Raw genomic sequence first — 24952 nt, 5'->3', positions numbered from 1 at the left:
CAGAGGTCCTTGTCCAGCTAACTTACCCTGCGTATTCAGCTGCAGAGGCTCGCCACCGAATATACTCTGACAGACCCGTCGGCACATCTAAATGTATCCCCCCCGCAATCCTGGGCACAACTTTCAGTTAGAGGGGTGGGAATTTAAAACCGTGCGACCTGATAGTGCAGAATTGTGTTCTTTGTGTGCAGGGACTTGTTCACCTTTTCTCTCTCTTGTGACACAGGTGGATAGCCACATCATGCAGGTAGTGCAGCAGATAGTGAATCGGGCAACCTCTGGCCACCAGATCCTCGTGCAGAATGTCACGGTGGCTGAAAATCCCCAGGTCGCCACTGATGCTACGGACACAATCACCATTGCCACACCAGAGTCTTTAACGGAGCAGGTCGCACTGACCTTGGCATCTGTCATCGGTGAAGGAGCCGTGCTGACTACGGATGGCGCGTCGGAGGAGGGAGCCACGCTTACCATGGTGGCCTCTGAGGATCTCGAGATGATTGAGCACTCTAGGGAATTTGTCATTGCCTCTCAGGAAGGAGAAGTGGAAGTGCAGACGGTTATTGTGTGAGGCACTTCACAGAAACATTGCTTTAACCCTTTCCTGTGGGGTCCATGCTATTCCAGAGAGCTTCTGGGTAAAGAAGCCGCTGCTGTGCCTCTGCCAGCTCCTCCCTGCTCCATGGCGCAGGAGAGGTTTGAAAAGAGTGGCCTTTATTAAAACAAAAGTGCAAATACAGACAGGTATTCTGGGTCAGACAAAGCTGCAGGAAGAGGGTAATCTGATTCCTGCCCAGCAGCCCCCTGCGATTCTTCAGGTAAACGTGCTCTGTAAAAGAAGACACCCGAAAGCTGCAGCCTTTCAAAAATGGACCCCTTTGTAACTGGGAATATTTTTCACACACAAATGTCTTTATGAATTATATTGCGTTTAAGAGCTTTGAAGTATACTAAAAGTATAAGAGATGGCTACTGTACTTTTGTTACAGCTTCTTAACCATAGTGCTGAGTATTTTTGTGCCTGGTGCATGGTCCCTGAGTATTCCCAAATCAGCTGCTCAACAGACTTTTGGAGAAGATGGTGCTGAAGCTGCAGAACACATTTCTACTATGCAGTAAAAAGCAGCCTGAACTTTGTCTTCAAGTAGCAAACTTTCTCCCGGCAGCCGTAGCCGTGGTTGACATCTCATTTTTACATGGTAGCTAATGCTGCTAAGAGTCACTTTCAGCATCTGCTCTCGGGGCATTTCTAGGACAGGGAGAGCTGCACCTCTCAGGGATGAGGACTGCCCAGGGTGGGCACTCAGCCAGCTTGCCTTTTCTGCAGGATTAAGCATGGCTTCAGCTGGCAGTGTGTTTCACTTAAAGCTTTGCTGGCTGCGGCTAAGAGTAAGTGCGGGAAGCCAGGGCTATTCCTTTACAGTCTGAGGCAGATTCCCAGAATGTCCCTAATGACTGTGCACACTACCGCAATTATATGCATATTCACTTAGGGATACTCTGAAAACCTGAGCCACATGTGGCCCTCGCACTGGGAGGTTCAAGCTGTCATGGGGTTTGGTTTGTACGTCAATGAACAGTGTTAATGGTGCTGCTTATCTGTATCACTTCAAGAGATGTGCACAATGGCCTTGTAGTTCTGTTTCCTGAACATACCCAGATCAGTCCAGACGAGTGGGTTGTGCATCCCTACCAGCAGATGGAGACAGAACAAAAACTTTGAGGCACTGCTACATAACCTCGAGTGCCACCTGCAGTCCCTCAGTATTTCTCTGACTCCAGCAGGTGGTAGAGGTGCAGACCCTGCAGTCCCTCAGTATTTCTCTGACTCCAGCAGGTGGTAGAGGTGCATCTCCTGCAGTCCTGACTGATTCTGCAGTTTTGGAGATTTGGATCTGCTTCCCGATGTGCCAGGTTCCTTGATGGGCCATCCCTCAGGTTGAGCCTGGCTAACCATGTGTTGGATACCCCTGACGGTTGTGGCCCGCTACTTCCAGGGTCTCTGATAGCCAGGGGACTGGCTCCCTCTTCGTACCGCAAAGTCCCCTCCTGTCCGCTGCTGGCTTTCTCAGGGAAGTATCCCTTTTTGTTTGCTGCTTGTTTAAGTTAAAAAAAAAAAAAAAAAGTGTAGTGACACAGCAAGTTTAGAGCCAGGAGAATCGACCTGCGGAGCAGTGCCGGGGCAGTCGACCACAGGGGCCGCCGGGGACGGTAGGGGAGTGGGAGCTGATTGTGCTGGCGGAGGTTTCTGTTTTTTCCCTGATGGGGAAAGTTTCCTGTGTGCTGCTTTTAGTGCACGCTGTTCAGGCTGCTGCTGTTTGTTCCTGAGCACCCTCAGTGTTGGTGCGGTCGTGCGTCTCGGCAGGGCTACCACGTGGTGCGGCCTGCCTCATGGTAGTGCATGTGGGAGCAGGCCTCTTGGCAGAGAAGCCACACATATGGAGGCCTATAAGGCCTGCGGGCTTTGGTCAGCCCAATTAAGTTCCCTTTCTCTGCGCACAGGTTGTTTCGGAGGGGGAGGGATGTTCCGCTAAGGTTTCAAAGGCCAGGAGGGCCTCTCGCTCCGTGGGGCCTGCAGCAAGAGCCAAAGGATCTCCATTTCTGATGCTTCCGAGGGGGATCGCAGCCAAGGGGACTCCAGCCAGCCAGGAATCGGATGACTCCCCTCCTCTCTGTCTTGCGGGGCAGGAGCTAGAGGATGGGCCTGAGGAGGGAGCTGATTGAGTGTAGTATTCCTGAGCATAGGTTTGATGGCCCATGGGGTTTTTCCCCCGAATTTGTTCTGATCATGCACAGGGCTTTCCTGGCTAGGAAAAGTGCAGGAAAGAGGATATCCAAGGAGATAAATCCAGGGCCGTCCAAGAGACCTCGGCTGGCTTCAGCAAGTGGTTTGGGGCATGTTGGCAAGCATCTGGGGTTGCGCGGTGCTGGTGCGGAGGTTGACCCCAGGAATCTGGATGACTCGGATGAGCTGCAGGAAAAGGCGGTGTCTCCTCAAGTAGTGTACCCAGATGGGGATCAGAGCCCGGATCCGGATTTGAGCAAGGACGATCTGGACCTCGTTGAGGGGACCAGGGCTGAGGGGGAAGACCCTTGGGTGGTCCTGCTATTTAAAAAGGAGGAGCTTTGGCCTCTCATTCCCCAGGTGCTGGAGGAATTGGGGGTGAAACTAGTCAGATAATGAGGACGTCGAACCGGGCCTGGATGGTCTGAAGGGTCCACCTAGTGCCTTCCCCCATCTCTGAAAAGATTCAGAAGCTCATTAGCTGGGAGTGAGATTTCCCAGAAGCGGGCTTGATGGTCAGTAGGGCAATGACGAAGCTTTACCCTTTATTGGAGGAGCATTTGGACCCCTTTAAAACTCTTAAGATGGATGTGGCAGTCTCTGCAGTGACTAAGTAGACTACGATTCCGGTGGCGGGGTCTGCCGCACTGAAGGATGTCCAGGATTGCAAATTGGAAATTCATTTGAAGCGCATGTTTGAGGTGTCATCCTTAAGTCTGCGAGCTGCAGTGTGTGCTTGTTTATGTTGGATTCAGAAGCCACAGGAGTGGCTCGCCTAGTAGCAGGGATGGTTTGTTGTGGATGTGTTGTATGATTTGGTGTGCACTTCAGCTAGGAGCATGGTCTCTGTGGTGGCGGCACGCCGGCTTCTATGGCTGAGCAATTGGTCGGTGGACATGTGGTCCAAGGCTCAGTTATGCAGTCTTCCCTTTAAGGGGAAGCTGCTTTTTGGGAGGTACTGGGATCAGCTGAAGAAGTCCCTGGGGGAAATCAAGGGCAGTAGACTGCCGGAGGATATGAAGGGCAATAAGGTCTTTCCGGGGTGCCGGCAGGTCCTCCAGAAGCGGTTCTGATCAGGGGACCAGAGGGAGTAAGCCCTCCCGATGAAGCCAGGCTCACCCACACCTCGCTGGCAGCGGTAGGGGGGGCAGGTTGTCCCATTTTTACGTGGATCAAGGTTACCTCGGACCGGTGGGTTCTGGAGGCTATAAGAGACTTTTATGCCTTAGAATTTTCTTCTCTGTTCAGGGATGCCTTTCTGGAGTCCTACTGCTCTTCTCGAAACAAACAGGAAGTTGTAGAGGGGGGGACTCTACAAAGGTTGATAAGCTTGGAGGCCATAGTTCTGGTGCCACTGAGCAAACAGGGGCAGGGAAGTTATTCCATCTATTTTGTGGTTCCAAAAAAGGAGGGCACGTTCTGTCCCATCTTGGATTTGCAAAAAATGAAAGTAAGCTTGCAGGTGCCACGTTTTCAGATGGGAGACTCTGTGTACAGTGATTGCTGTGGTCCGCAAAGGAGAATTCCTGGTGTCTTTGGATCTCACTTAGACTTATCTGCATATTCCCATTCGAAAGGACCATCAGAAATTTCTGTGGTTCAAAGTGCTGAGTTGTCATTTCCAATTTCGGGCTCTTCCCTTTGGGCTGGCCACGGCTCCTCTAACCTTCACAAAGGTGTGATGGTGGTGGTAGCGGCAGCCTTGAGACGAAAAGGGATATTCCCTGTATGTACAGGATCAGTCCAGACGGTGGGTTATGTCCCCCGTGCAGCAGATGGAGTCGACGAATGGGTGAAGGCGGAAAAGGAGTACAGTCGTTTGGTGCAGCGAGTGATGAACACCAAGATCCCTGGGATGGGTGATCAATGTGCTAGTCATCTGGTTCCATCTCAATCATTGGAGTATCTAGGAGCCCTCTTCGACAGCGGACAGGATATTGAAGTTGCAGGTGCAAGTCACCCGCCTTCTATGGCTCCCAGTTCCAAGGGTCTGGGATTACTCATAAGACCTGGGCTCCATGGCCTCAATGTTGTATCTAGTTTCGTGGGCCTTTGCTTATATGCGACTGCTGCAGAAGGTGGTGTTGTCTAGGTGGAATCCGATATCGGAACAGTTTTATATCCCGTTGTCTCTTCTGAAGGAGTCCAGGGTCCAGTTTTGCGTGGTGGCTGTCGAGGAGTGGACCTCGAAGCTCCGGATTGGGTGGTGGTGAAGGCCTGGTCCATCAATCATTTGGAGATGAGGGCGGTGAGTGGAGCACTGGAAGAGTTTCTGCCTCTGGTCGAAGGTCGCATGGTTCGTGTGTTTTCAGACAAAGCAACAACTGTGGCATATATCAACCGTCAAGGAGGAACGAAGAGTCCTGCTGTGGCTCATGAATCTCAGCTATTGTTTGTATGGGCGGAGCGTCACCTTGAGGGAATTGTGGCTTCCCACGTAGCGGGAGTAGACAATGTGAAGGCAGATTTTCTAAGCAGGCAACAGTTGGATCCCGAGGAGTGGGAACTGTCCCCGGAAGCCTGGAATCGTATTTGTGCCAGATAGGGTGTTCTGCAGCTGGATCTCATGGTCATGTGGGCCAATGCAAAGACAATATTCTTCAGTCACAGAAGGGAAGGCGATTCAGTAGGACTAGATTCTGTGGCTGACAGGGATCCTTCTGTATGTGTTTCCTCTGTGGCCTCTCATAGGTTGAGTGCTACGGCGCATAGAAGCGCACCCAGGATCAGTAGGTACTCGTGGCACCAGAGTTGCTGCATCGTCCATGATTTGCGGATCTGGTGCATCTTGCGGTGGAAGAACCTCTTCGGCTGGCTCATCTGGCGGGATTGCTGCAGCAGGTCCCCATATTTTCAGATCGAGAGGATCGCTTTTCTCTCGTGGCTTGGCTTTTGAGAGGCGGCGCTTACGCATGAAGGGATATTTGGAACCAATAATTTCTACCCTTCTCCAGGCTAGACAACTTTCTACTTCCATGGCATACGTATGGGTTTGGAAGGTTTTTGAGACCTGGTGTGTTCAGCAGCAGCTGTATCCTCTGTCAGCTGTATCCTCTACAGCAAGGCTTGTCCAAGGGTTTGGCCTATAGTTTGCTCTGTATCCAGGTTTCTGCCTTGAGTTGTCTCGGGGGCAAGGTGAGGGGCAAGCCTTTGGCCTCTCATCCTGATGTCATCCGATTCCTGAAAGGGGTAAAGCATGTGAGACCTCTGGTTTAAAAGGCATGTCCAGCTTGGAACCTCAGTTTAGTCTTGTGGGTTCTCTGTGATCCTCCTTTTAAGCCTTTGGGATGAGCCTCTTTGAAGGACCTTACATTGAAGACGTTTTTTTTGTTTTGTGATTTGTTCAGCCAGGAGGATTTTGGAGCTTCAGGCTCTATCTTGTCGTGATCCTTTCTTGCATATTTCTAATGACAGTGTGTCCTTGCGTACAGTACCTTCCTTTTTTGCCAGAAATGTTTCTGCCTTCCCTGTGAATCAGACAGTTGAAATACCGAGGTTCCTGGTGTGGTTGAGAGATTCTGCCAAGGATAAGGATCTCCATAGTCTGGATGTGCATCATGCTCTGTTGTATTATTTGAAGGTCACTAATTCCTTTCGGAGATCGGACCATCTCTTTGTGGTGTTCAGTGGGCCGAAGAAAGGGGAGAGAGCATCTAAAGCTACTTTGGCTTGGTGGTTGAAAGAGACTATTTGTTAGGCCTATATTTGTAAGGAGCACGCCATTCCGACGGGTCTTAAGGCACATTTGACTAGAGCTCAGACAGCCTCTTGGGCAGAGTGTCAGTTGGTGTCTCCCCCAGAGATATCTAGGGCCATGGTGTGGTCCTCGCTTCGTACTTTCACCAGGCATTACGATTGGATGTTTGGGCACAAGATGATATGATTTTCGGTGAAAGTGTGTTGAGAGTGGGTTTCTCGGGTTCCCGCCTGGTGTAGGGTTGCTTTGGTATATCCGACTTGTCTGGACTGATCTGGGTATGTTCAGCAAAGGAACATTGGGTCTTAACTGCTAATTTTTGTTCCTGTGATACCACAGATCAGTCAGAGACCTACCCCGGTATTGATGCTGAAAGACTGAGTTTCCTGGTACTTCTACGCTGGATATTGAAGAGTTGTTCTTACCATGTGAAACAGTTATATTTGAGTTAAGCGATTGACCAACTGGTTTTGGTACTGGATTTTTGTAGGTCTCCATTTTTTAGTTCGCCCTGGTACAGGGGAATGGTATCTAATTTGGCTTGGGTACAGGTCAGGAACTGCAGGTGCCACTCATTTATGTAGCAGTGCCTCAAAGTTTTTGTTCTGTCTCCATCTGCTGGTAGGGATGCAAAACCCACTTGTCTGTACCGATGTGTGGTATTAAAGGAACAAAAATTAGCAGAGAAGAACCAATTTTCCTTTGTGAGGAAGGGGATTAGAACAGGACAAGAGGATTGTCTGTAAAAAAAAAAAAAAAAAAAAAAAAAATGACGTGAAACATAAGCAGTGGGGCCTGTAACAAGGCCAATCCAGGGCATGGAAAGCAGGCCTGCAGCAGGCCACTAGAGGTAATAGAGTTAAAGATCTATAGCCAGCGCTAGAGAGAAGCTGCAGCAGTGTTTTGCACAGAGTGAGCTTTGGCAGGGTGTTTAAACTGTTCTGACTAAGCATTTGCTGCTTTCACCCACCCTGGCTGGATGGGGCACCTTGGTACAGAAGAGAGGCGGTGTGCATTCCCCCTGGACCGTACTAAACTATCCTGCTCTCTTTTTGGTTTGAGTGGAAGTATGACATCCTGATATAACATACGCACCGCCTCTGCACTTATTTCAGTATACCTCGTTAGCAAACAGAATGCCTAATGCTACAGCGGCGCACCCAAGGCGATTAATGGAGTCGCTTAGTAATCCATTAAACACTTGTTGAAAATGAATTTAATTGTAAACCTATTTCAATGCTATTATATAGCACTGTACATACCTTTATCATTAGCCTAAAAAATGCTAATCAGTTTTAAAGTAATTAGATCAAACATTTTGAGTATGGAAGCCCTGTTAGACTTGGCTCTTTGCAGTGAGATGGGATACATGTTCCTCGGCGGGTCCAGTTGGGTGCTTAATATTCCAGGCCTGTACACACAATCCTTCCAAATTGTAGGAAATGTGGAACAGTGGTAAAAGAATGTGAAGTACTTTTTAGAGTCTGAACAATAAAACAGCCCGTTCTGGTCCTTGCTTGGCTGGTGGTTAGCTCACCATTCCAAGGACTGTGCTGCAGTTAAAACACCAACTTTTACAATTGCACACAGATGTATTCCTTGTACAGTTCAGCCCATGACATTTTTTCCAGTTTAAAATGTTTTTACAAAAATGTGTTCATTTTCATAAAGCATGCTCTCTGTGAAGCAAGGCTTTGAGTGACGGAGTACTGTGTGAGCGGCTCACGACTGGAACTGTTGTGGCAGTTTCAGATGAGGCAGGAAGTGTACTGGTCAAACGTCTGGGTGAGGGTCTCGGTACGGGGTAGCAGCGGGGACCTGCAGGGTAGGAGTAAGGTGTGCAGGCAGAACTGTACAGGAGGATCTCAGTATTGGGCTAGCAGTGGGGGCCTGCAGGGCAGCAGTGAGCTGTGCTGGCAGAGCTGTGCAGGAAGATCTCAATGCAGGGCAGCAGTGACCTGTGCAGGAGGATCTCAGTATTGGGCTAGCAAGTGAGCTGCACTAGTAGAGCTGTGCAGGAGGATCTCAGTATTGGGCTAGCAACAGTGAGGTGCTCTAGTAGAGCTGTGCAGGAGGATCTCGGTATTGGGCTAGCAACAGTGAGCTGCACTAGTAGAGCTGTGCAGGAGGATCTCAGTATTGGGCTAGCAGCAGGTGCCTGCAGGGTAGGAGTAAGGTGCACAGGCAGAACTATACAGGAGGGTCTTAATGCAGGGCAGCAGTGAGCAGTGCAGGAGGATCTCAGGATTGGGCTAGCAGCAGGTGCCTGCAGGGAAGCAGTGAGCTGTGCAGGAGGATCTCAGGATTGGGCTAGCAGCAGTGAGGTGCACTAGTAGAGCTGTGCAGGAGGATCTCAGGATTGGGCTAGCAACAGTGAGGTGCACAAGTAGAGCTGTGCAGGAGGATCTCAGGATTGGGCTAGCAGCAGGTGCCTGCAGGGTAGGAGTAAAGTGCACAGGCAGAACTATACAGGAGGGTTTCAAGGCAGGGCAGTAGTGACCTGTGCAGGAGGATCTCAGTATTGGGCTAGCAGTGGGGGCCTGCAGGGCAGCAGTGAGCTGTGCTGGTAGAGCTGTGCAGGAGGATCTCAGGATTGGGCTAGCAGCAATGAGGTGCACTAGTAGATCTGTGCATGAGGGGCACAGTACTGGACTAGCAGGGATGCTACCAGGTGGTGATAATACGGGGTGCAAAGGGTAAAACTGTAGCAGTAGGGATGGGAAATGTTAGTACTGAAATAATTTGAACTAGAGATGTTCCTAAAAATTCTTTAATTCAAATTTAAAAAACCTTCTAAAACTACAGAAGAGCTCTTTTCTCTTACTTTCTCTTCTTCTGCTGAAGGTTTGGTTGGAAGACTTCCCTGAGGTTCTCCAGTATTCCCTTTGAGTAGCGGTTTTTGTACGCTGAGTGTTCCGCGTGTGGCAGCAGAAGCCGGCACTGAGCACATCCCTCTCTTTTACGCATAAACCATTCGTTGGAGGTTTGATTTGTGAGCAGCAGATAGAACATAAAACAGGTGTACCCACCAGCTAAGAGCCACAGCAGAAGCAGGAACCCCAGCAGGAAAACAATGCGAGGGAAGGTCAGGAACAGGTGCTAAAAACAGGGAAAAAAACAGCATTTACAACAAGAATCCGCCTTAGTGTAAATGAGCAAAGATGAGAGCGGCAGAGCTGTGTTGCTAAAGGGGCGGTGACTACATGAAACCAACCCCACTCTGAATTGTGTGTCTGCAAAGGCAGCAAGAGGAAAAATGTAAAGTAATCAAGACGTGTAGCCATGTGCCAGGACCATGCCATGTACCTGAATAACCAGCTGAGTCTCCATGGGCCACTGCTGGCCCTCTGCATCCTGGTATCCTCCCAGCGTTATACCAGACAGGATGACAACTTGAAGGAGAAAGGCAGCAGTAAGGGCTGCAAGATAAGCAGCCAGGACCGTCAGTGTGAGCAGGTAAGGCAGGAAGTAGCGGGCATTCAGGGCACCAATGCAGTTATTCACCCACACACAATGATGATCGAACCGCTGGACACACCTGTTGCACACTCCTAGGGGGAGAGAGAGAGACGTTCTCACCTCTTACCACCTGCGAGCCCCCCTCTAACCCCATCACCCCTCCTTACTGCAGTGCTTGGAGCGGGCAGGTTTCCGCAGGTTACACGTAGGGCACAGCCTGTGTTGCAGAAACGTTTCTTCATTGTTGCAATGCGTCTGAAGACACTGCTTAAGGTTTGATTTTGTTATTGTACCTATCGATGATAAAATTGTAGCCATTAAACCAATCTCTTACTCCATGAAGGGCCCTCCAAGACTGTTAGTGCTTCTGTGGGCCAACTATTTGGAAGGGAGCTTTGCACTTACAGGGAAAGAAACAGCTAAAAGTCGAGCATTGATCGCATCTGTGCTACTTGGGCTCAGGATCTTTAAGGCCTTTATCGCAAAAATTGAAATAAATATTACTAAGCATCCCAACTTGTTTTTTATTTGCACTAAAGGGGGAAGTATGCAGTATAGGACAATTTCCAAAGTGAAGAAGGAAAGAAAGGTAAAATATGCTGTGCTGAATCAGACCTGAGGTCCACAGAGCCCAGCATGCTGTCTGATAGTGGCGGTGCAGGGCACTAGAGGAGAACGTACGTGGCAGATTGCAAGGACCAGAGCCAATTCTTGGTTGCTCACGCACTGATAAGCAGTGACTCCCCAAGTTTACCTACCTAACAGGCTGATGCAATACTGTGCGCTCGCACAAAAGTTAACTCGTGGTTGGATGCATGCCCATAACCCTTTATGCAATAAAGGGATGTGCGCAGCTAATAGCGTTCATCACATGTAAATGCCATGTTGATGAGGCTATTAGCTAGTACCCCCTTATGTAAAAAATAAATGTGTGCAGGATGCGTTTGTTTTAATTATGGTCGTAAGATTGTAAACCGCCTAGATGGACATGTAAATGCCCAAATGTGCGGTATATAAATAAATAAATAAATACCCTCAAAACTTAACGCCAGCACCGGAGCTGATAAGTCTTGAACTCCAAAGTTTACAGAAAAATACTGCTTTTCTGTGGTTCCTTTGACAATATTGTGGCAATATTAAGTCTGAGAAACCACAGAAAGCAGCAACGTGAAAAAAAAGGTCTTGCCAGCGGTCAGGTTAGGGAAGCAGGCGGTCCATTTTACAAGCATTTGTTTTTAAAACTGAGCATCCATTTTCCTAACCCATGCACAGCCACTTCTCCTGGGCACCCGATGCTAGCGATGCACACTTTTTCCCAGTGCCGTGGCTCTTTTGCCCACTACATCAAGCGGCCGGGAGAGGTGACTGAGTGCGCATTAAAAAGTCTCCAGTTTGGATGCACATTTTTAGCTCTGCTGGTATTGCATTGGCCTGTAAGTGTTTATGGACTTTTCCTTCAAGAAAGGAAAATTGGTTCTTACCTGCTAATTTTCGTTCCTGAAATACCATAGATCAGTCCAGACAAATGGGTTTTGCATCCCTAGCAGTAGATGAAGGCAGAGAACGAAAACTTTGAAGAACCTGTACCCAAGCTAAAGAGTAGAGTCCATCCCCCTTTTTCAGGGTGAACAGGAAACTCAGGGTTGGGACCCCCTGCCCTGGAGCCTCCCATCCTTCCAGAAAATAACACTAATAACCACTTAACTCAAAACTCATCATCTTATCCACAGTTCGTAAACTTTCTGCAATTAATATCAGGACATTCAGTCTTCCGGCAGCAAAACAGTGATGGGACTCTGGCTTGATCTGTGGTATTCCAGGAAAAAATAAGCAGGTAACCTCTTTTCTTTTCCTGTTCATACCCAGATCAGTCCTTTGCGGACCACCTGAGGGATGGTCCGCAAAGGTTCCTAACACCTTAGGGAGCCCCAGTTCAATCTCTGACCTTCCGCTAACATGATTTTTTTTAAATTTTATTTCGTCAGCAGATGGCACCTCTGCCATCTGCTGGAGACAGAGAAATACTAAGGCACTCTCAGCCTCACAGGTTTTGTTCTCTGGAGACAGAGAAATACTAAGGCACTCTCGGGGCGCCTCGCAGGTTTTGTTCTCTGGAGACAGAGAAATACTAAGGCACTCTCGGGGCGCCTCGCAGGTTTTGTTCTCTGGAGACAGAGAAATACTAAGGCACTCTCAGGGTGCTTCACAGGTTTTGTTCTCTGGAGACAGAGAAATACTAAGGCACTCTCAGGGTGCTTCACAGGTTTTGTTCTCTGGAGACAGAGAAATACTAAGGCACTCTCAGCCTCACAGGTTTTGTTCTCTGGGGACAGAGAAATACTAAGGCACTCTCGGGGCGCCTCGCAGGTTTTGTTCTCTGGAGACAGAGAAATACTAAGGCACTCTCGGGGCGCCTCGCAGGTTTTGTTCTCTGGAGACAGAGAAATACTAAGGCACTCTCAGGGTGCTTCACAGGTTTTGTTCTCTGGAGACAGAGAAATACTAAGGCACTCTCAGGGTGCTTCACAGGTTTTGTTCTCTGGAGACAGAGAAATACTAAGGCACTCTCAGCCTCACAGGTTTTGTTCTCTGGGGACAGAGAAATACTAAGGCACTCTCAGCCTCACAGGTTTTTTTCTCTGGAGACAGAAATACTAAGGCACTCTCAGGGTTCCTCACAGGTTTTGTTCTCTGGGGACAGAGAAATACTAAGGCACTCTCAGGGCGCCTCGCAGGTTTTGTTCTCTGGAGACAGAGAAATACTAAGGCACTCTCAGGGTGCCTCACAGGTTTTGTTCTCTGGAGACAGAGAAATACTAAGGCACTCTCAGGGCGCCTCGCAGGTTTTGTTCTCTGGAGACAGAAATACTAAGGCACTCTCAGGGTGCCTCACAGGTTTTGTTCTCTGGAGACAGAGAAATACTAAGGCACTCTCAGGGTGCCTCACAGGTTTTGTTCTCTGGAGACAGAGAAATACTAAGGCACTCTCAGGGTTCCTCACAGGTTTTGTTCTCTGGAGACAGAGAAATACTAAGGCACTCTCAGGGCGCCTCGCAGGTTTTGTTCTCTGGAGACAGAGAAATACTAAGGCACTCTCAGGGCGCTTCACAGGTTTTGTTCTCTGGAGACAGAGAAATACTAAGGCACTCTCAGGGTGCTTCACAGGTTTTGTTCTCTGGAGACAGAGAAATACTAAGGCACTCTCAGGGTTCCTCACAGGTTTTGTTCTCTGGAGACAGAGAAATACTAAGGCACTCTCAGGGCGCCTCGCAGGTTTTGTTCTCTGGAGACAGAGAAATACTAAGGCACTCTCAGGGCGCTTCACAGGTTTTGTTCTCTGGAGACAGAGAAATACTAAGGCACTCTCAGGGTGCTTCACAGGTTTTGTTCTCTGGAGACAGAGAAATACTAAGGCACTCTCAGGGTGCTTCACAGGTTTTGTTCTCTGGAGACAGAGAAATACTAAGGCACTCTCAGGGTGCTTCACAGGTTTTGTTCTCTACTTTTATCTGCTGGTAGGGATGCAAAGTCTACTTGGCTGAACTGATGAGGGGTATGAACAGGACCCTAACCAAGCCCCTTTTAAATCCAGCTGTACCAGATAACTTAAGCACACCTTGCAGCAACAAATTCCACAATTTGTGTTGAGTGAAAAAGCACTTTCTCCAATTTTCTTGTTTTTTCATGGAGTGGCCCTTAGTTCTAGTACGATGTGAAAGGGTAAATAACTGCCCTTTTTGCCCACTCCACATTTTCTAAATCTCCCTTCTACCCATGTTCACTCATCCTCTCCAAGCTGAAGACCTAACCTCTTAAGTCTTTCCCACGTGAGTAAACTGAGGCAGACAGGGCCAACATTCTGCCACCAACTTGGGGAGGGCTGGGCTTGGAGCCCTTTAAGCGGTAGCTCAGTCCTCTTCTCCTTCACCACCTCCTCCTCTAGAGGGGTGAGAGAGAGCTAAGCGAGCCTCTGGCCCCATGCTTTCTGCAGGCAGCTAAGGGAGATGGGTTTCCCCAGTAACTTTTGTTCATTATCCACTCATTCTCTCTCTCTAACCAAACCCCTCTCACCGGGGTCAGTGACACTAGACAGGAAAAAGAAGAAAATGTTCAGTGTGAGCAGGCCGTAAGGAAGGACGAGGTAAAACCAGCAGAACTCCAGCTCCAGGCAGTATCCAAAGATTTCCCAGCTGTACTCTGCAAAGACAGCCAGGTCCAACACCAGGTGCAGGAGCACAAACAGCAGAGTCCTGAGGAGAGAGGAGGGCAGACTGAGTGTGGGCCGCAAGCTGGGAAAAGCAGACAGCCCTGCAGCTGCAGTGTACGCACCGGGTATGGCACAGCCTGTGCACGGTGTTCTGCGTTGTCTGCTGCAGCCATGGGGGAACGATGCAGTGCACGATCTGTAAAAAGAGCAGCATGGCAAGTGGAAATTATGCACCAAGAAGTAGGGATTAGACTGGGACTTTGGAGAGGAGATGCCGTTACACGTTTATAATGATCTTCACCAAAAATGCCTAACATATGGAACAAGAGCATCTCAAAATCATAAAAACCCACCTGCTGTCTTATTTATTTAAAAGATTTTATAGCCCGTGCCCACCAAAGTTTGGGGCGGGTTACATTGATACATTCATAATTACTTTTAGGTGTGATATTTTGAAATTTACTATGTCGATATAAAACAATGTATTCATTCCAGTACCTACATGGGGGGAGGGAGGATTAGGGTTGTGAAGCTTGCACTGCTGCTATTGGTGCTGTACCTGTTCTGTGGTGGGGCACACAAAGCTTGCACTGCTGGTGTGTGGGTGGGCGTAGCTTGCACTGCTGCTATCGGTGCTGTACCTGTTCTGTGGTGGGGCACACAAAGCTTGCACTGCTGGTGTGTGGGTGTGCGAAGCTTGCACTGCTATTGGTGCTGTACCTGTTCTGTGGTGGGGCACACAAAGCTTGCACTGCTGGTGTGCGGGTGTGTGTAGCTTGCACTGCTGGTGTGTGGGTGTGCGAAGCTTGCACTGCTATTGGTGCTGTACCTGTTCTGTGGTGGGGCACACAAAGCTTGCACTGCTGGTGTGTGGGTGTGCGAAGCTTGCACTGCTATTGGTGCTGTACCTGTTCTGTGGTGGGGCACACAAAGCTTGCACTGCTGGTGTGCGGGGGTGTGAAGCTTGCACTGCTATTGGTGCTGTACCTGTTCTGTGGTGGGGCACACAAAGCTTGCACTGCTGGTGTGCGGGGGTGTGAAGCTTGCACTGCTATTGGTGCTGTACCTGTTCTGTGGTGGGGCACACAAAGCTTGCACTGCTGGTGTGCGAAGCTTGCACTGCTATTGGTGCTGTACCTGTTCTGTGGTGGGGCACACAAAGCTTGCACTGCTGGTGTGCGGGTGTGTGTAGCTTGCACTGCTGGTGTGTGGGTGTGCGAAGCTTGCACTGCTATTGGTGCTGTACCTGTTCTGTGGTGGGGCACACAAAGCTTGCACTGCTGGTGTGTGGGTGTGCGAAACTTGCACTGCTATTGGTGCTGTACCTGTTCTGTGGTGGGGCACACAAAGCTTGCACTGCTGGTGTGCGGGTGTGTGTAGCTTGCACTGCTGGTGTGTGGGTGTGCAAAGCTTGCACTGCTATTGGTGCTGTACCTGTTCTGTGGTGGGGAACACAAAGCTTGCACTACTGGTGTGTGGGTGTGCGAAGCTTGCACTGCTATTGGTGCTGTACCTGTTCTGTGGTGGGGCACACAAAGCTTGCACTGCTGGTGTGCAGGTGTGTGTAGCTTGCACTGCTGGTGTGTGGGTGTGCGAAGCTTGCACTGCTATTGGTGCTGTACCTGTTCTGTGGTGGGGCACACAAAGCTTGCACTGCTGGTGTGTGGGTGTGCGAAGCTTGCACTGCTATTGGTGCTGTACCTGTTCTGTGATGGGGCACACAAAGCTTGCACTGCTGGTGTGTGGGTGTGCGAAGCTTGCACTGCTATTGGTGCTGTACCTGTTCTGTGGTGGGGCACACAAAGCTTGCACTGCTGGTGAGCGGGTGTGTGTAGCTTGCAATGCTGGTGTGTGGGTGTGCGAAGCTTGCACTGCTTTTGTACTGTACCTGTTCTGTGGTGGGGCACACAAAGCTTGCACTGCTGGTGTGCGGGTGTGTGTAGCTTGCACTGCTGGTGTGTGGGTGTGCGAAGCTTGCACTGCTGGTGTGTGGGTGTGCGAAGCTTGCACTGCTATTGGTGCTGTACCTGTTCTGTGGTGGGGCACACAAAGCTTGCACTGCTGGTGTGCGGGTGTGTGTAGCTTGCACTGCTGGTGTGTGGGTGTGCGAAGCTTGCACTGCTATTGGTGCTGTACCTGTTCTGTGGTGGGGCACACAAAGCTTGCACTGCTGGTGTGTGGGTGTGCGAAGCTTGCACTGCTATTGGTGCTGTACCTGTTCTGTGGTGGGGCACACAAAGCTTGCACTGCTGGTGTGCGGGGGTGTGAAGCTTGCACTGCTATTGGTGCTGTACCTGTTCTGTGGTGGGGCACACAAAGCTTGCACTGCTGGTGTGCGGGTGTGCGAAGCTTGCACTGCTATTGGTGCTGTACCTGTTCTGTGGTGGGGCACACAAAGCTTGCACTGCTGGTGTGCGGGTGTGTGTAGCTTGCACTGCTGGTGTGTGGGTGTGCGAAGCTTGCACTGCTATTGGTGCTGTACCTGTTCTGTGGTGGGGCACACAAAGCTTGCACTGCTGGTGTGTGGGTGTGCGAAGCTTGCACTGCTATTGGTGCTGTACCTGTTCTGTGGTGGGGCACACAAAGCTTGCACTGCTGGTGTGTGGGTGTGCAAAGCTTGCACTGCTATTGGTGCTGTACCTGTTCTGTGGTGGGGCACACAAAGCTTGCACTGCTGGTGTGTGGGTGTGCAAAGCTTGCACTGCTATTGGTGCTGTACCTGTTCTGTGGTGGGGCACACAAAGCTTGCACTGCTGGTGTGCGGGTGTGTGTAGCTTGCACTGCTGGTGTGTGGGTGTGCGAAGCTTGCACTGCTATTGGTGCTGTACCTGTTCTGTGGTGGGGAACACAAAGCTTGCACTACTGGTGTGTGGGTGTGCGAAGCTTGCACTGCTATTGGTGCTGTACCTGTTCTGTGGTGGGGCACACAAAGCTTGCACTGCTGGTGTGCAGGTGTGTGTAGCTTGCACTGCTGGTGTGTGGGTGTGCGAAGCTTGCACTGCTATTGGTGCTGTACCTGTTCTGTGGTGGGGCACACAAAGCTTGCACTGCTGGTGTGTGGGTGTGCGAAGCTTGCACTGCTATTGGTGCTGTACCTGTTCTGTGATGGGGCACACAAAGCTTGCACTGCTGGTGTGTGGGTGTGCGAAGCTTGCACTGCTATTGGTGCTGTACCTGTTCTGTGGTGGGGCACACAAAGCTTGCACTGCTGGTGAGCGGGTGTGTGTAGCTTGCACTGCTGGTGTGTGGGTGTGCGAAGCTTGCACTGCTTTTGTACTGTACCTGTTCTGTGGTGGGGCACACAAAGCTTGCACTGCTGGTGTGCGGGTGTGTGTAGCTTGCACTGCTGGTGTGTGGGTGTGCGAAGCTTGCACTGCTATTGGTGCTGTACCTGTTCTGTGGTGGGGCACACAAAGCTTGCACTGCTGGTGTGCGGGTGTGTGTAGCTTGCACTGCTGGTGTGTGGGTGTGCGAAGCTTGCACTGCTATTGGTGCTGTAGCTGTTCTGTGGTGGGGCACACAAAGCTTGCACTGCTGGTGTGTGGGTGTGCGAAGCTTGCACTGCTATTGGTGCTGTACCTGTTCTGTGGTGGGGAACACAAAGCTTGCACTGCTGGTGTGTGGGTGTGCGAAGCTTGCACTGCTATTGGTGCTGTACCTGTTCTGTGGTGGGGCACACAAAGCTTGCACTGCTGGTGTGTGGGTGTGCAAAGCTTGCACTGCTATTGGTGCTGTACCTGTTCTGTGGTGGGGCACACAAAGCTTGCACTGCTGGTGTGCGGGTGTGTGTAGCTTGCACTGCTGGTGTGTGGGTGTGCGAAGCTTGAACTGCTATTGGTGCTGTACCTGTTCTGTGGTGGGGAACACAAAGCTTGCACTGCTGGTGTGTGGGTGTGCGAAGCTTGCACTGCTATTGGTGCTGTACCTGTTCTGTGGTGGGGCACACAAAGCTTGCACTGCTGGTGTGCGGGTGTGTGTAGCTTGCACTGCTGGTGTGTGGGTGTGCGAAGCTTGCACTGCTATTGGTGCTGTACCTGTTCTGTGGTGGGGCACACAAAGCTTGCACTGCTGGTGTGTGGGTGTGCGAAGCTTGCACTGCTATTGGTGCTGTACCTGTTCTGTGGTGGGGCACACAAAGCTTGCACTGCTGGTGTGCGGGTGTGTGTAGCTTGCACTGCTGGTGTGTGGGTGTGCGAAGCTTGCACTGCTTTTGTACTGTACCTGTTCTGTGGTGGGGCACACAAAGCTTGCACTGCTGGTGTGCGGGTGTGTGTAGCTTGCACTGCTGGTGTGTGGGTGTGCGAAGCTTGCACTGCTATTGGTGCTGTACCTGTTCTGTGGTGGGGCACACAAAGCTTGCACTGCTGGTGTGTGGGTGTGTGTAGCTTGTACTGCTGGTGTGTGGGTGTGCGTAGCTTGCACTGCTGCTTTCGGTGCTATACCTGTTCTGTGGTGGGGCACACAAAGCTTGCACTGCTGCTACAACTGTGGAACCTGTCCTGTGGCAGACCCTGCATAGGTATTCAGTGTATGATCCTATGATGCTTTCTGACAAATCCATACTATTGGATTTTCCTCAACCATTTAGTAATGGCAGAAATGTACAGAAAAAGAAACTGAGTTAGCACAGATCTGATACTTGTGAGCAATAGCACCAATCCTGGCTCTCACTCTAGTTCTCTTCCTTCCCTCTCAGGATAACAAGAAACACATTTAATGAGAAATTCAGGATTACCTTAGATACAGGCCTGAGAATCCTTCCCTGGCTCTTGAGGTTTCTGCCAGAACAGTAACAGATCAGAAAGACACTGAGCAGAACCAGAAGAGAATAAATCGTGAAAAGCCAGAGAAAGTCCATCCGCCCTCTGAAAGAGAAGAAGGTGAAATGTAGTCTTGCCAGTTCATTTCTTTTCCTTGAGTCCTAGCAGACCAGTCTGATTTCGGGGATCTCTTTTCACCCAGCAGGTGGAGACAGAGAACTTCCTTTTTCTTTTTTTCTTGCTGTTATATCTTCTGGGATAGCCTGCAACTCGGCAGTAGCCTACTGCCCTAGCTAGAACAACCTTCTCACACACATTTAGGAGATAAAGAGGGAGCAGATGAGTAGGCCAGCTAAGAACTGAATTTATGAACTCCCCCCCCTCTCTCTCTCAAAGCATGCCTGTGGTTGGTGGCATCGCCAAACCAGATGATAATGCCCTGAATTGAAAATGCTTGCCTAATACTGTGAACCTTAAATATTTCTAATGGACATCCCTTGTCCAAATGTAGAAATACGCTTCCAACAGCTCTAGCGATGTGAGAAACACTCCTTCTCTTACAGATCTTATTACTGATTTGAAGGTTTCTGTTTCGATGCTGAGAATTCTTAGGTGTTGGTTTACTTTTTTTTGGATTCAACAGTGGATGAAAAATGCCTTCCTACTTTGTCACTACAAAATAGAGGGAATAACGCCCTCCCGGCCCCAGTATTATAGCTCTTTAATGGGCACAACCTTTCTAAAGTTGCTTGAATGCATCTTTTATGCTTGCAACCCTCTTGGGGAAAGCAGAAATGAATCTGGGACTGGTGAGGCCAATTCCAGAGCAGACCCCTTCCGGATGCTCTCTAAGACCCACCTGTCCCTGGTAGTGTGGACCCACTCTCCATAGGACCTTGCCAGGTGGTCACCTACAAGTGGGACTGAAGAGTGAGTTTGCACCCTCTCTGATCCCCTTCTCCTCAGAGGTTCTAGAAACCCTTTCTGATGTTCCCGAAAGGGACATTTCTCACGGCCCCTCTAGTGCCTAGATTCTCCGGCCCTCCATCTAAAGCTTCTGAAAGAGCTTCTATTCCAGTCTTCTGGGAGTCGTTGAACATTCGTTAGTTTCTCTAGGGTTTCTGCAAACAATAATTAACCCTTATAGGACACTTTAGTTACCCATCTGCGGACCAATTTCTTAGCCACAACGATCTTCTGGCTAGCACCCAGAGACTGTGCTAGCCCCTCCCCTCCCCCCACCCCACTTTATTCAGTCTCCATTTTGGGCCTGCCAGCGACCTAAACTTTTAAAACTGTCACCCCCTCTACCCTCTGGGTCTTCACCCCTCCCCCAGAGCCCATTGATGGTGCAAGAGGATTAGGTGGCCTAAGCAAATCTTATACTCTCTTACCCTTGCCTCCTGCTCTCTCCATGTACAGTTAAAAATAATTTACATGAAAAAAATATTCAAAGTACAGTCTTCTGAGGAAAATAAAAATCACAAGTATCTACATGCACTTCGGTGGTGGCAACCAGAAAACCCTACAAAAAAAGACACCTGGAACCCCTATGGCATTAGGGCTACTGTAATGTAGGTCAGGTATGGGCTTGACCCTCAGAAAGCCAGGAGTAAATTATAGTTAAAATATAATAAACCTACCACACCCAAACAGCACTAATGGCCAGCACTTAAAAATGTAACAAGCTTACCTATGAAAAGGCACAGGGAAGTACCTATAATGCATGTAATCCACTTTGAAGTGCCGAAAAGTAGAATATAAAAATTATACTATGCCCTAAAACACCAATACACCTTATTTATTTTATTTATTTATTTAGCATTGTTATATACCGAAATTCATGTAGCAGAGTTACAAATCAATTCAGTTTATATTTTAACATTAACATGCATGTAAGAATGCTATTACATAGAACAAGGAATATATAACTTGGAATAAATAAACTGGGAGACTGTTATCACCATATAACATACACAAAAATATCACACTATTTATTGTTCAACAGGCTAGACAATAGTTAGACTTGTAATCATCTAAACAAAAATTAGATAGTGATCAGACTAGACAATCTGCGAGTTGATAAGCTGCTAATGCTAACTGGAGTGACGATATTGGTGTATTCTGAAGGAGACCTAATAACTAAGGAAGGAAGTGAGTAGTGGTAGGTTATTGGCATAGATTGAACGCTTGCTCGAACAGCCAAGTTTTGAGTCTCTTTTTGAAGGTGATCGGGCATTGTTCCTGTCGGAGTTCCATTGTTGTGGGCCTTATATTATATTATATTAGGAAAACAGAAAAAAACAAGCTGCTATAGATTCCTACACATTAACAGAGAAAACCTCTCCTCTGTTTTACAGGCAGACGCCCACCAAATACAGGAAAAAGAAACCAAAAAAATATAAACAGAAACATGCAAGCAAAAACTGAATAGGAAAACTGCAACAAGTCAGACTATGTGCAGTGCAATAATGGGAAAACAAAGCATCACCAATCCTCGGACATTAAACAAAATCAAGAAATATAATAAATACATAAATCATAATAGTATAAACATACTAATAAAGTATCTCAAAACCGTTGGTGAATGGAAGATCCAATAATTAAAAACTCTTAAACAATCTGAGAAATTTAAAACAAACACCAATAAAATATTTCAAAACAGCAGCCACATCAAACAGCATCCAAAAGTTAAAAGTAAAAAGGATAAAATAACTCTCACTCTCCATACCTGGAAACCTTTGATTTCAGTCACGCTGAGAATGTTTTGCCATTCATCGGGAAGGTAAGGAAGCATGGCCACATCTGTAAGGTGCAAAATGGGACGTGGCATTGGTGTCCTGTTCTGAAGGGAAAAGGTAAGCTGTGTATTTTTTTATGTTGGCACAAACCCAGTGTCTTAAAGCTTAGATCTCATTATCTATTTACTGCTGTAACTATGTTTCCATTTGTATGCACTGTCAACACCAGACAAAACTATAAAAAGTTTGGAAATATGCACTTCCTTTTGGAGTGCACCAAAGTTTCAAATGTATTCAGTCTTGTTTACGTAAACCTCTCACATCGACTGTGGTACAAAATATAGAGAACAATTCTGCATGCTCACCTGGCTCTAATCACTGTGGAACTTGCTAAATAAATTTTGCAAATAGGAGATACGAGTCAGAAACTAAAAGCGAGCAGGAACATTATTATGTGCTCTGTGTGAAAGAGAAAAACTGCATTACAGGGAGAGCTTGTCCCTCTGTTCACCCTTGCAGCTGGAGCTAGCTGCATGGCCATCCACATACTAAGTGATGAGGCAGCACACAAGACACAAAGAATCTCTTTCCTTGTGCTCTCTCAAGTATACATTGCCACCTTGTGGAAATAAATTGCAAGGTGAATACTTCACCGCTGGATGCCAAGAAGCCCAATGTAGTAAACTGTGGTTGGCTTCACAAATGTGATAATGCATAGAAAAATAGCCCCGAGCAGGCATAACTCTGCTATTTACAGTTTTTCCATGTGAAAGTTTGCATTCCCTGTCATTTGCACAAATTATGCAAAATCACTAGTAAGCTGAAATCCAAAACAGGTCATTGGTAATTTTGACATTTTTATTTAAAAAAAATTAATATCCTACTCAATCCCAAGTTCTTAGTGATTCACATCACATTCGTAATCATATAAAAATAGACATCAAAAAACAAAAAAAACATCTGCTTCATAACTGCCTCCAACTACAGCCAACTAATCTCTTACAACAAAAAACCTCTCAACTTAAAATCCCCTGCATGCATAAGATACAGATAAACACAGCAACCTCCACTCCGTATTCCCCAATGCTGGAGTAAATAAGGCTGAGGATGTCCTAAAATGGAGATCCCCATCTTTCCAGCAGAGCATTCCAGACCGAAGGACTTACGTGTGTGAACTGAAGATCCCAAGAGTCAGGTAATCTGACTTGTTTTATAGAGGGGGCATTCAAAACAGTACAAAAAGCAGATTGTCGAATTTGAGATGGTTGGGGGGGGGGGGGGGGGGGGGATATGTTAGAAGTCTATAAAATCATGAAAGGACCACAACAGGTAAATGTGAATTGGTTGTTTACTCTTTCAGGTAATACAAGGACCAGGGGCAATTCCATGAAGTTAGCAAGTAGCACATTTAAAACAACTTGCGAAAAAAATTTTTTACTCATTGCACAATTAACCTGTGCAGTTCATTGCCAGATGAGGTGGTAAGGGAAGATAGGTTTAAAAAAAAGTTTGGAGAAGTCCATAAACTATCAATCAAGCTGACTAAGGGAATAGCCACTGGTTATTTGTACAATAAAATTTATTTAATGGGGTAGTTGCTGGGTATTTGTATCCTGGATTGGCCACCTTTGGAAACGGGATGCTGGGCTTGAGGGACCCTTGGTCTGACCCAGTATCACATGTCATGGATTAGTGAGAGAGAGGGATGCATAAACTCCCCCCCCCCCCCCGGCATGTATCTATACAGACACACAGTTTCCCACATACATGCACATGCTTCCTCCTATAGACACACAAAGATCCCTCTCTCACATACACATGCTCAGCCACACAGGAAAAGAACAGCACGCACTGTGATCCCTCAACCTTTCCTGATATAAACTGAAGCCTTTAGAGCTCAAAAAGAACTTGCTGCTCGTTGGGCCTCTTCCTCTATCAGGCCTGGAGTTTGCAGCTGTCTCGGTGCTCCCTCTCTCCCACACTCAGACACACACCAAGGCCTCTCCCTGCAGCCCAGGCCCTCCACTTCCTTCTGGTCCCTCAGCTCCTCCATATCCTCCCCATGAGGTGGGTTGGCAAGGGCTGAGCAGCCCTGCAGCTCCCTCCTCTTTGGCGGGATTGGCCCGGTGGTGCCAGCAGCTGGCTCAGCCCAGTTGTGGCCCTCAGGCTGCCCTCCTGTGCGAGTGCACGGCTTGCACCGGGGGTTGGGCCCGGCCTGCTTCACCCCCATTGCGATTTGTGTTGCTGAGGCTCTTATAAGCCATCAAGGCTGCCCCTTCCTCTGTCTGAGCGGGAGGCACAGAGCCGCCCCCTGCTGCTCTCACCACTTCCGGCTCCCTCTTTAAGGCCCCCCCCAGACGGAGGCCTCCAGCACAGGTTCGCCCCCTCCCCCCCCCGAAAGGCTCTCTTTTCGGATCCGGTCTGTCCTGCCCCCTGGTTCCCTTTCAGGGCGTTAACCTGCTCCAGAGCCTCCATACTCGGCGGCGCCTTCCTGCCCAGCTCCTCTCCTTCCTGTCGGCGGCGAACTCCTTGGCCCGGTGTCAGCGCAGCCGCCTCCCTCCCCCCCCCCTCCATGCAGAATTACTGAGCCCCCGGGGGGAGGGGGAGGCAACGCTTCTCTCACGGAGAGGAAGCAAAGGACAAGAGCCAAGGCTGGGGGCTGGGGACCCCTCGCTTACAGGCGACGTCACCCGCGGCCCGAGCGGTATTGCGGCGCCTTGTACCCGGGGGGGGGGAGCTGAGCCCGCCCGCCCGCTTCCCTGCAACTTACTCGCCACGGAAGTTACGTCTCGCAGGGCAAGGGCTGCTGCCTGCAGCTCAGCTCCAGGTCCTAGTGCCAGGGCTTCACTGCTGCTGGAAGCTTCTCTTACCGTCCTGCACTGCACCCCCCTCCCGGGGCATCTGCAAGGGAGCCCGGAGCTGGAGAGAGGCTGACGGGGCAGTGTGTGACAGCGGGAGAGAGGGAGGGAGAGGCTAACTGTGCAGTGTGTGACAGTGGGAAGGGACCTGATGGCAGAGAGAGGGAGGGAGAGGCTGACGGTGCAGTGTGTGACAGTGGGAAGGGACCTGATGGCAGAGAGAGGGAGGGAGAGGCTGACGGTGCAGTGTGCGACAGCGGGAAGGGACCTGATGGCAGAGGGCGGGAGAGGCTGACGGTGCAGTGTGTGAGACAGTGGGAAGGGACCTGATGGCAGAGAGAGGGAGGGAGAGGCTGACGGTGCAGTGTGCGACAGCGGGAAGGGACCTGATGGCAGAGAGAGGGAGGGAGAGTAAAAAAAAAGAAGAGGGAGTGAGGTCAGTAGG

General features: G+C 49.2%; 2 protein-coding genes across 13 annotated transcripts in view; one reads left to right on the top strand and one right to left on the bottom strand.

Moving 5' to 3' along the window:
- The window catches only part of E4F1 (E4F transcription factor 1), a 40184-nt gene extending 32908 nt beyond the window's left edge, over positions 1 to 7276 (top strand). For both annotated transcript variants that reach the window (XM_029576248.1, XM_029576247.1), the window contains exon 14: positions 227 to 7276. In XM_029576248.1, the coding sequence (XP_029432108.1) occupies positions 227 to 571 (345 nt within the window). In that variant the 3' untranslated portion in view covers positions 572 to 7276. The remainder of the gene's footprint in view (positions 1 to 226) is intronic.
- Positions 7277 to 8211: 935 nt separating this feature from the next.
- On the bottom strand, positions 8212 to 24704 carry ZDHHC4 (zinc finger DHHC-type containing 4). 11 transcript variants are annotated; one of them, XM_029576258.1, is made up of 8 exons: positions 24420 to 24704; positions 21640 to 21753; positions 18884 to 19013; positions 14271 to 14344; positions 14013 to 14191; positions 10109 to 10234; positions 9789 to 10033; positions 8212 to 9581 (listed from the first exon to the last, which is right to left on the bottom strand). In XM_029576258.1, the coding sequence occupies exons 3-8, from the start codon at positions 19004 to 19006 to the stop codon at positions 9303 to 9305; spliced, it is 1026 nt and encodes a 341-aa protein (XP_029432118.1). In that variant the 5' UTR covers positions 19007 to 19013; positions 21640 to 21753; positions 24420 to 24704; the 3' UTR covers positions 8212 to 9302. The 11 variants fall into 11 exon arrangements, with proteins under 11 accessions (XP_029432118.1, XP_029432128.1, XP_029432119.1 ...); XM_029576268.1 differs by having other exon boundaries at positions 21640 to 21713; XM_029576259.1 differs by lacking the exon at positions 24420 to 24704 and adding an exon at positions 24328 to 24403.
- Between the last annotated feature and the right edge of the window lie 248 nt (positions 24705 to 24952).

This window comes from Rhinatrema bivittatum, chromosome 14, assembly GCF_901001135.1.
Source record: "Rhinatrema bivittatum chromosome 14, aRhiBiv1.1, whole genome shotgun sequence".
Taxonomy (NCBI): Eukaryota; Metazoa; Chordata; class Amphibia; order Gymnophiona; family Rhinatrematidae; genus Rhinatrema; species Rhinatrema bivittatum.
Note: the sequence above shows the minus strand (reverse complement) of the source record. Positions and strands in the feature narration are given on the sequence as shown.